This window comes from Sciurus carolinensis, chromosome 1, assembly GCF_902686445.1.
Source record: "Sciurus carolinensis chromosome 1, mSciCar1.2, whole genome shotgun sequence".
NCBI classification, from domain to species: Eukaryota; Metazoa; Chordata; class Mammalia; order Rodentia; family Sciuridae; genus Sciurus; species Sciurus carolinensis.
In genome coordinates, this window is record NC_062213.1 from 129,149,024 (window position 1) to 129,161,093 (window position 12,070).

General features: G+C 34.5%; 1 protein-coding gene across 3 annotated transcripts in view; it reads right to left on the reverse strand.

Moving 5' to 3' along the window:
• Fnbp1l (formin binding protein 1 like) overlaps positions 1-12,070 on the reverse strand; it is a 120,910-nt gene that overhangs the window by 47,989 nt on the left and 60,851 nt on the right. For all 3 annotated transcript variants that reach the window (XM_047547345.1, XM_047547348.1, XM_047547342.1), the window contains exon 2: positions 3,381-3,496. In XM_047547345.1, the coding sequence (XP_047403301.1) occupies positions 3,381-3,496 (116 nt within the window). The remainder of the gene's footprint in view (positions 1-3,380; positions 3,497-12,070) is intronic.

Sequence of the window (12,070 nt, forward strand, 5' to 3'; positions counted from 1 at the left end):
CTGCCTCAGCCTCCCAACTCACCAGGATTACAAGCATGCACCACCACACTTGACCACTTTGCATATTATGTCTACAACAATCCTAAGCAGGTATTATTAGCTCTGCTTTACAGGGTTTAGGACACATTAACTTGCCCTTGATCACACAGCTAGTAAGAGGCCAAGTCAAAACCCACCTCAAATCTGATTCCAAAACCTCAGACGGTTAACATAATGAATGTGAATGAGGCTATTCAAGAAGTACAAAGTGAAAAGGTGGTTAAAGATAATCTAGGAACACACATCTAACGGGAGAAAGAAGAACTGAGAGATTCATAAGTATGGGCAACTAGGGAGAAATGAACACACCATGGCCCACTACCTATATTTGTAAATAAAATTTTACTGGAACAAACCACACTCATTCATGTAGTATCAGAGCTGAAGGACAACAGAGTTCAGTAATTATGACACACAGCCCAGAAAGACGAAAATACTTATTGTGTGGTACTTGAAGGAAGGAAGGAAGGAAGGAAGGAAGGAAGAAAGGAAGGAAGGAAGGAAGGAAGGTAGATTGCCAAGCACTAAGATAGATAACTCAGAAACCCTAAGAGAAACCTTCATTGAAGACAAAGGATTTCTTTTTTAAAAAAGAAGTTTTAAGCGGGGGGTTAGGGATGTAGCTCAGTAGTAGAGTGCATGCCTACTAGGCAAGGCCCTGGATTCAATCCCCAGCATAGGAATAAGAAGACCCTTGATTCATCAAAGAGATAACAAATTATAAAAAATATCCATAGAAACTAGCAATTACTGATTAACTTAGAATCATCCTATAGTCTCCAACCTATAAATGTATTGGTTTCTAGAAATTAATTTTAAAGTCAATGGTTCTTAACCATGAATTCACAAATTCCTTTAAGTGAAAACAAGTCAATCTTTGGCAAATAACATTTCAAAGAATGAGCAGTTTCAAGCTTTTGACGGTATGTTTGTATATCAACATTTTAAACATTTTAAAAAATTTCCAGGCTGCAGTGGACATTTGTTTTACTTATCTACTTCACTTCCCTTCTTCCTTTTGTAACAGCTTGTGGCAGACATATTTCATAAAACAAAACAAAACATGTTGTTTCACACATTTTCCAGCTTCACAGTTAGGCAGGACCACATGGTCAATTCTATTTAATAGGAACCCTCTGGTTCCCTCATTCTCTGCTGAAGCAACTGTGAAGGTCTGGAGATGAAAAAATGGAAAGGTTGTATTCCTGAGTTACCACATGGATGGTCACTTGGACTTGGAGCAGACTACATGAGTGAGAAATAAGCTTTTAGTTTTTAAATTCCCTGAGATTTGGAAGTTATTAGTACAATATAGGCTGAAGGGTTCTGACCTGTGTTTTGGATATTTTTTTTTTTTTTTTTCCTGTAACTTCACTGTAGCCTAAGACTTTAACAGCTTGACTGTTTTCAACCACTTCTTTAATTCAATATGAAATAAAAAACAGTAAAAGATCAAAAAATAAACCAGTATATTTTTTGGCCAATAAATTTAAAGTCTAAAACTAGATCCACTTAATTATAGCCAAGAATCTTCTCTCATAAAGTTGAAAATTAAACATAAAAAAAAAACTCCACATGAAAAAGAATAAAGCTAGACCCTCACCTAATCCAGATATGTACTTGGGCAGGCTCAGTAGTGTGACAAGTAGACTGACAGGAATGAAAAGGTTCCATAAAATCCAATGCTACAAAGAAAGGTATTCTAAACTCCCAAATGAGACTGTACATAGCTCAGTGGTTGCATGTACAAGGGCCTAAGTTCAATTCTTGGCACTGCAAACACAATGATTTCTGTTGAAATCACAGAAAAATCAGTGAAATCAGAAATGACTGATTTCTGTTGTCTATATCATGTAAACCAAAAAAATACTGAGTGATTGGAAGTCATCATATATCATCAATCAAAATGGACATGATCAACTGTCTATCTCTAAATGTGGTTATGTACTTCATTTTCTATTTAGTCCCACCCTTATACCAATTCCAAAAGTTAATCAATATCAAAAATTAAAAGTTAAACCAAAGCCATCAAAAATACAAGAACAGGAGAATAAAAGAAGAAAACAATCTCAGGCACACCAAAAACTGAATTTTTTAAGTCTTGCAATTTATTTAAAATGCAATGTTTAACATCCTGAATATAATTATTACATAACAGGAAAAAATTGCCTAAAAGCAGCACTTTTGTCCTACTATATATGAAATTAACCTCTGCAGTAGCAAAAACACAGGGAGTTAACCAAAAGAATTTTTCCCATTAAAGAGGAGAAAATAAATAAGGCAAACCTCTTTCCTTGGACAAAATGTACTATAAACAGTAGCTGATAATCTAATCATTTCTAAGCTATTCATCAAAAGCAGCAAATGTCAATGTTGGGGGAAAGGAGTGAGTGGGTGGTTTCAAACTAAATAAGCCTCCTCCGAACTCTTCCTTATTCAAGTAGTTCAACATTGTTCAAGAATCATGACCTTTTGAGAACCACTGGTATTGATCATTTGGATGGAAATATGCCAAATTCCTTAAGTGTGCTGCATTTCCTAAAAGATGCAAATCACAGGCTGGGGAGATAGCTCAGTTGGTAGAGTGCTCCCCTTGTAAGCACAAGGCCCTGGGTTCAATCCCCAGCACCACAAAAAAAAAAAAAAAAAAAAAAAAAAAAAAGATGCAAATCACAAATCTACAGCATCTGTACATAATAATAAACTCACTTTCTTACTGCAAAATTATATTTATAAATTAACTGTGAGTCCCCACCACTTCAATGAAGTGGTATTGGAAGAAAGGGAAGAAAGGGAAGAAAGGGAAGAAAGGGAAGGAAGGAAGAAAGGGAAGGAAGAAAGGGAAGGAAGGAAGGAAGGAAGGAAGGAAGGAAGGAAGGAAGGAAGGAGGGAAGGAAGGAAGGAGGGAAGGAAGGAGGGAAGGGAGGGAGGGAGGGAGGGAGGGAGGAAGGAAGAAAATAAAGAAAAAAAAAAAGAAGGAAGAAATGTCCAATGCTTTGGATACATTATGAAAGCAAAAAGTTACAAAGGAATAAAAGTGTAAAACACAGAATAAAACCTGGGTTCTTTTTTTTTTCCCCAGCTGGCATTCTGTTCCCTGATTTTAGAATTTTAAATATCTTTTTGCAATGAAAGCTACTCACAATCAAGCTAGTCAATATTCCTTGTGGTACTGGCAATAATTTGATTGAATCAATCACTGAAACAAACCAATTAGCTAATTCAATCTAATTCTGATAAAAAATACTGAATTTAATTTATGGAATACCATATTTACATAATATTAATCTACTTAGAACAAGCAATTTCATTTGTAAGAACTGAAAAATAAATTAACTTACCTTAATTGTTTTGCATAGTTCTGTTCAATTTCTATCCTCTCTTTAACAAATTTGGCATATCTTTCCAAGAAGTCAATTCCCCATTGTGTATGCTTGTCTAAGCTGTCGAACTGATCCTGTAGAAGGAAAGTGAAGTTACATTGACAAAGTCTGAAATGTAATACGCAACTATTTTAATGAGCTTTTGATATTTGTACAGAGAAACAATGAAGAATAAAAGGAAAACCATTACCCTTTAAGTCCTACAAATAGGTTCCTAAGTAGAAGTCATGCTACTCTATTCCAAAATGCTTTTTAATCAACACAGTTCACCCTGGTTTCAACACCTTACCCTGATCACCTTTTAGCAATTAACTTTTATGCCCTTTGAGATTCCACTCAGGCATTATAGCCTCCAGAAAACAGTCCTAAACTCCCTGACTGGCATTCACAAGATGTTTCAGGTTGGGCAAGTTTTTCAAGGTTCTTTGAACTTTTTTCCATCTTAAAGTATAAGTTCCACCACTCAACTCATAGGACTGTGGTGATGCCAAGTGTTCTACAATGTGTAAACATGACACTAATATATAATACAACATATGGCTCCTTCAATCCTCAAAAATATTTTCTTTCACCTGTAGCCAGAGATACAAACAAATCCCTTCAAGAATAATCTCCAAATGAACTTGGAAAACTCTCTCTCGCATAAATACCAAATGCCGACAATATATTTAAATATCACCACTTGGTATTTCCAATATTTTAAAAATTGCTCATGGTTAATCATGTTTGCTATTTACAAATGCATCATCTCCCTTTCATTTTATCTTTTTCCATGCTGTATCATTTTAAATTATACTAAAAATAGATTGTACCTAAATAGTAGAGATACAATTCATCAGTTGATCAGTTTATTATCACTATTCTTACAAGCCACTTTCTGATTATCATTTGGCTTCCAAAGCAGATTTGAATACAGCAAGAAAATGAACTGCTCAGTAAATTTTGTCTGCACAAGATGTTCCATTATATATTGGAATTCTCTTTCAAACTGAAAAACTCTCAACAAAACACAATTAAAAAGAATACTCTGAAGTTTAAACAATCTTCTCTCATTTTTCCAAATTGCTTCAAAGGCTCCTCTTCCCATTAATTTTACCATCAAATTCTATACTATACTTCATCTTCTAGAAAAAGTCTTCAAGTTTTATATTACAAGACCTACAGATTTTTTAAAATCTAAATAAATTCCTCAATTACATGATTATTTATAAATTAAATGATAATATACTATATTGTTTTATAATTTTGAAATCCATATCCTCTCCAGCACTTATTATTATTTGTATTCTTGAGGGCTGCCATTCTAACTGGTGTGAGATAAATATCTCGGTATACTATGGATTTATATTTTTTAACTGCTAATAATGTCGCGTTTTTTTCCATCTATTTCTTGGCCATTTGTATTTCTTCTTTTGAGAAGTGTCCATTTAGATCATTCACACATTTATTATTTGGGTTGTTTTTACTGGTGCTAAGTTTTTTGAGTACTTTATATATTCTGGATATAAATTTTTTTTATTTTTTTGGTACCAGGGATTAACTCCAGGGGCATTTAACTCCTGAGTCACATCCCCAGTTTGGTTTTTTTTTTTTTTTTAATTGTTATTGTTGTTTCAAATTTAGAGACAGGGTCTTGCTAAGTTGCTTAGTGTCTTGCTACGTTGCTGATGCTGGCTTTGAACTCATGATCCTCCTGCCATTGCCTCCCAAGCCACTGGGATTTACAGGCATGTGTCACCGCTCCTGGTCCTTAAACTTCTGTCAGAAGAATAGGTAGCAAAGATTTTCTTCCATCTGATAGGTTCTCTCTTTATATTTTCAATTGTTTTCTTTGCTGTGAAGAGTTTTATAATTTTGGTGCTATCCCATATATTGACTCTTGGCATTATTATTATAGCTTTAGGTGTCCTCCTGAGAAAAGTTGTTGCCTAAGCCTATATATTGGAGTGTTGACCCAGTTTTCTTCTAGGAGTTGCATAGTTTCTGGTCTAAATTGTAATTTTGAGTTGACTTTCATACAGAGTGGGTGATACAATCTACTCTCACTCTTCTACATATAGATAACCACTTTTCCCAGCACCAGTTGATTAAAAAGGCTATCTTTTCTCCAGTGCATGTTTTTGGCATCTTTGTCAAGGATCAGATGATTATATAGATATGTGTTTGTACCTATGTCTTCTATTCTATTCCATTGGCCTATGTCTGTTTTTATGGCAATACCATGCAGTTTTTATTACTATATCTCTATATTATAATTTGAAGTTAATTACTGTAATGGCTCTAGCACTGCTTTTTTGGCTTAGAATCGCTTTGGCTATTCTGGATCTTTTATTTTTTCAAATGAATTTTAGGACTGTTTTTTCTGGTCCTGAAAAGAATATTATTGGTATTTTGATGGTGGTTGCACTGGATCTATACATTGCTTTTGGTAGTAAGGTATTTAAACAATATTAAGTCTGTCCATCTGTGATCGTAGATGAGTCTTTCCATCTTCTTGTGTCTTCTTCAATTACTTTCTTCACTGTTCTATAGTTTTCATTTAGAGAGCTTATACCTCCTTGTTTAGATTTATTCCGAGGATTTTTCTGTTGTTTGTTGAGGCTACTGTGAATGGGATTGTCTTCTTTCTCAGGAGATTCATTACTGGTGTATAGGAAAGCTACTGGTTTTGATATGTTGATTTTGTAACCTGCTACTTTGCTCAATTTGTTTATTAGCACCAGTAATAATTTTAAATAGAAGACCATATCACCGCAAACAGTGATAATTTGACTTCTTCCTTTCCTACTAATTGCTCCAACTATAATATCCATTACTATATTATATAAGAATGATAAGAGTGGACATCACTGTCTTTTTCCAAATTTTAAAGAAAATGTTTTCAGTCTTTCTTCATTCACTATGTTGGTTTTGAGTTTGTCATATATAACCTTTATGTTGTTCAGGTAATTTCCTTCGATTCCTATTTTTCATTATTTTTGTCACGAAGGGGCACTGAATTTTGTTGAAGGCTTTCTCTACATCTATTTTGACAACTGACTTTTGTCCTTTATCCTATTTATATGATGAATTTTATTTATTGATTTGCATATGTTAAACCATCCTTGCATCCCTGGGATAAAGTATACTTGGTCATGATGTACAATCTTCTTAATATGTTGTTGAATATGATTTGATAATATTGTAGTAAGGATTTTTGCATCCAAATTCATGGATGCTGGTCTGTAATATTCTAACCTTCAGGTGTCCCTATTTGGTTTGGGTCTGAAGGTGATAATAGCTTCACAGAATGAATTTGGAAGTGATCATCTCTTTCTATTTCATAGAATAACTTGAGGACCACTGGCGTTAGTCTTTCTTTAAAGGTCTGATAGAATTCATGTGAGAATCCATCTGGTCCTCACTTTCTTTGTTGGAAGGTTTTTTATTAATGCTTCTATCTCATTGAGAATTATCAGCCTAAGTTTGTTATATCCTCTTGATTCAACTTTGGCAATTCATAGGTATTTAGAAATGTGTTCATTTCTTCTAGGTTTTTTCAATTTATTGGTGTATAAGTTTACAAAATAGTCCCCAATAATCCTCTGGATTTCTGTGGTGTTTGTGGTGATTTCTCTTATTTCATCTCTAATTTTATTTGAGTTTCTCTTCTACCTTTGGTTAGTTTGGCTAAGGGCTTATAGATTTTGTTTATCTTTTTAAAGAACTAACTAATTGATTCATTGATCCTGTGTATCTTTTTAATTCTCAATTTCATTGATTTTGGCTCTCATCTTGTTTCCTTCCTTTTACTGGTTTTGAAAACAGTTTGTTCTTGTTTTTCAAGGGTCTCAAGATGCATCATTAGATTGTTCACTTGGGATCTTTCTGATTTTCCCATGTACGCACTCATAGCTATAAACATTCCTCTCAGAACTGCCTTCACAGTGTTGCAGAGATTCTGGTATGTTCTATCGCTTTTAAGAATTTTTAAAATTTCTCCTCTAATTTCATTTGTCATCCAGATATCATTCAAATGTGTACTGTGCCGGATGCAATGGCACACACCTGTAATCCCTGTGGCTTAGAAGGCTGAGACAGGAGAATCATAAGTTCAAGGCCAGTCTCAGCAAATTCACAAGGCCCTAAGCAACTTAATGAGACCATGTCTCAAAATTAAAACACCAAACAAAAAAGGGGCTAGTCTTCACAGCAAAGGAAACAAGAATGTGATTGCTCTACAGAATGGGAGAAAATCTTTGTCACCTATACCTCAGAACAAGCATTTATCGCCACAGCCCATACTCCCACACTCAGTTCATACCTCAAAAAGAAACGAAAACATAATCAGGTAGGCACACAGAGCAAACACATAAGCTCACCGTCTATATTGTCCACCATAGTGGAAGAGACTCCTTAACTCCTTAACTTTTCACCAAGATCCCCATTTTTTCTATTTTTGTTTTTTGCTCTGTTTTTGGTATTTTATATTTGGTTTTTGTTTTATTTGAATGCATATGGATTGATTCAAGGACACCTATACATATACATTTCTCTCTATTCATTTCTAGTCTTTTTTTTTTTTTTTTAATTTTCCCATGCTATGTATTTTGAGGGTAAGGGTTTCTCTTTAGCATATTTTGATTCTGTTTTGTGTAGTCTTTGCCACTATTCTATCTCCCTTGTCTCCTTCTCTCTTTTTGTTATTGCTGACAGTCAAATTTCTTTCTCTCTCATCCTTTATATTCTTACTTATACTTTTTTCTTCCCCTTTCTCATTAACATATCCTAAGTCACGAATGCATCTGCCCCATTCACCCTTTGAAACTGTAAACACTTTTCTATGTTCCTATCTCTTCTTCTTTACTCATACTCAATTCTATCCTTAATACCTCTTAATATTAATTGATATACATAACTTCTGACCCTAGCATCAATGTCATACCTATAATTAATACAATGGTAGTCACAGCACCTATTGTTTGATTTTATGCCATTCTTTTCACTAATGAAAACTGTTGATTCTACTATTTCTGCATTTTGCACCAATTAACACTCTAAATATCAAATGGGGACGTTTACCTAGTCTACTGTTATACACTGTTTGCAAAAATTGTTGTTATCATTGGGCTTCACCACAATCTATGAAGTACCAGTAACACAGAGGGACACTGTAAACTTGTAAGGCAGAAACTCTACAGTTTCAGATTCATCGACATAGATGGGTAGACAATATAAAAAAGCAATGGAACAAACTGTCCCAAACAACACAGAATACCTCAACAACAGCCATACCACAGTGGAGGAAAATGTCAGAAACGGAATTCAGAAAGTTCTGGGTTAAACTGATCTATGTGTTAAAAGATGACGTAAGAAATAGAATCAGAGAGAAAATATAAGAAATGAAAGACAATTTCAATAAGGAGATAGAGATCATGAAGAAAAATCAGTCAGAAATCCTCATAATGAAGGAATCAATAAACCAAAATAAAAATTCATTGGAAAGCATCACCAGCAGGTTAGAAAATCTGGAAGACAAGAGTTTCAGGCAATGAAGATAAAACATATAATTTTAGGGGTGGGGGGTTTACCAGAGATTGAACTCAGGGGCACTCAACCACTGAGTCGCATTCCCAGCCCTATTTCGTACTTTATTTAGAGACAGGGTCTCAATGAGTTGCTTAGCACCTTGCTTTTGCTGAGGCCAGCTCTGAACTCATGATCCTCCTGCCTTGGTCTCAAGAGTTGCTGTGATTATAGGCATGTGCCATTGCACCCAGTCAAAATATATAATCTTGAAATTAACACTGAACATGGAGAAAAGGTGTTAAGAGACTATAAACAAAACTTCTAAGATATATGGGATAACACAAAAAGGCCAAAGATATGATTTATAAGGATAGATGAAGGCTCGGAGATACAAAGCAAAGGAAAGAATAATCTTTTCAAAGAAATAATATCTGAAATTCTCCCAAACTTGGAGAATGAAATGGAAAATCAAATGCAGGAGGCACTCAGGACCCTAAATATACAAAATTACAAGAGACCACACCAAGACACATTTCTTCGGAAATGCCTAACACAGAACAAGGATAGAATTTTAAAGGCTGCCAGAGAAATGTGATAGCTCATATTTACAGGGAAATCAAGCTGAATATCAGCTGATTTCTCAACTCAGTCGCTTAAAGCTAGGAGGTCTTGGAATAATATATACCGAGCTCTGAAAAAAAATTGGATGTCAAACAAGAATACAGTATCAGCAAAATTAAGCTCAGAATTGACAAATAAAAACCTTTCACAATAAACAAAAGTTAAAATAATTCACAATTAGAAAGGCTACACTACAAAACATACTCGATATGATATTTCATAAAGAAGAAATGAAAAATAAGTGAAAACCAGCAAAGGGAGGAAGTACACTATAAAAACAAAAGAGAAACTAATTCAAATTAAAAACCAGAAATAAATCAAAATGACAGGGAATAAAACTCTTATCTCAATACTAGCACTGAATGCAAATGGACTAATAAACTCATCAATCAGAAGACACAGACTGGATTAAAAAACAATACCCAAACATATGCTGTCTCCAAGAGTCTTACCTCATAGGCAAAGACACCTACAGACTGAAGGTAAAAAGATGGGTAAAAACATATCATTCATATGAATCTCATAAACAGCCAGGTGTGGGGAGCCATTCATGTTTAGCAGAATCAGGCTTGGCTGAGCCACAGGATACAGAGGTCTGACTCCCAGGAAATGGCAGTCACAGAGACTGTTTCAGAAAGCCTGGGAGTAGGTGGCTCTGTACAGAGGTGGCTCAGCCCTGAGGAAATGCTAATTCTCTAAACAAATGGCTTCCCTAACTCTACCCCATCCTGTTCCTCACAGAAGCAGCCCCTCCTGGTCTTGGTCCCTTTACCTATGCGACTATAAATAAAGGTGAAGGGGAGTCCTCCATTTTGTTGGAGGCCAGATCCATCACAACCCCTTATATTTGAAAAGAATACTGGCTCATGTTAACTGATTAGACAAGTTTATTAGTAATGAACTGAGTGCCGGCACTGTTGACCTCCAATAGAAACTCTTCCCCTCATCCACGTGGAACGTGGCTGACCCCCCGACAACCAGGGGTTTCTACCCTCAATGGAGCATCTGCATACATCAAACAAACCCTCCTCAATTTCAAGAATCAAATAGAACACAACATAATAATACTGGGTGACATTAATATGTCTCTCTTATCACTGTATAGATCCTCCAAACAAAAACTAAAGAAGCTACAGAACTAAAAAATACAATTAATAATTTGGACTTCAAGGCATTATAGAATATTTCAGGCACCAATGACTAAATATATTTTCTTCTCAGAAGCACAGGGAACCTTCTCTAAAACATATCATATCTTAGGCCAAAAGCAACTCTTTGCGGATTCGAAAAAAAAAAAAAAAAAAATAGAAATAACTAACCTTGCATTCTATCAGATCATAATGGAATAAAATTAGAAATCAATGATAATATAAATTACAGAAGCCATTCTAACACCTGGAGGCTAAAGAATACACTACTGAATGACCAATGGATAGCAGAAGAAATCAGGAATGAAATAAAAAAATATTTAATAGATAAATGAAAATAGCACCACAACATATCAAAATCTCTGGGACACTATAAAGGCAGTTCTAAGAGGAAAATGCATTGCATTGAGCTCATTTGCTAAAACAATCAAAAGTCACCAAAAAATACATAACATTACATCTCAAAGCCCTAGAAAAAGAAGATCCCAAAAGCAGAAGACAGGAAATAATTAAAATCAGAGCCTAAATCAATGAAACTCAAACTATTACAAAAAAATCAATGAAACAGTTGGTTGTACAAAAAAAAAAAATAAAATTAATAAACCCATAGCCAAACTAACAAAATGAAAAAACTCAAATTCCTAAAATTCATGATGAAAAAGGAAACATAAAAATAGACATTACTGAAATATAGATGATAATCAGAAACTATTTTGAAAATTGATACTCCAACAAAACAAAAAATCTTTGAAGATTCTGACAAATTTCTAGAAACATATTACCTACCCAAACTGAATCAGAAGGACATAGAAAATTTAAATACATAAAAGGGAGGGAACCCTTCCAAACTCATTCTCTGAAGTTAGTATCACCCTGATACCAAAACCAGACAAAAACACATAAGGGAAGAAAACTTTAAGACAATATCCCTAATGAACAAAGATGTAAAGAGTCTTAATAAAATATTGGCAAATTGCATACAAGAACATATTAAAAATAATGCACCATGATCAAGTGGGGTTCATCCCAGAAATGCAAGGTTGGTTCAACATATGAAAATCAATAAACACAATTCATCACATCAATAGACTTAACGACAAGAATCACATAATTATCTCAATAGAGCAGAAAAAGCATTTAACAAAATTCAACATCCAGTCATGCTCAAAAAACTGGTAAAACTAGGAAAAGCAGGAACATATCTCAACTTTGTGAAAGACATATATATATATACACACACATACACACGCATACGTATATAAAACCCAAAATCAATACCATTCTAAATGGAGGAAAACTGAAAGCAGTCCCTCTAAGAACTAGAAAAAGGGTCTGGGGTTGTACCTCAGTGGTAAGGCACTTGCCTAGCAT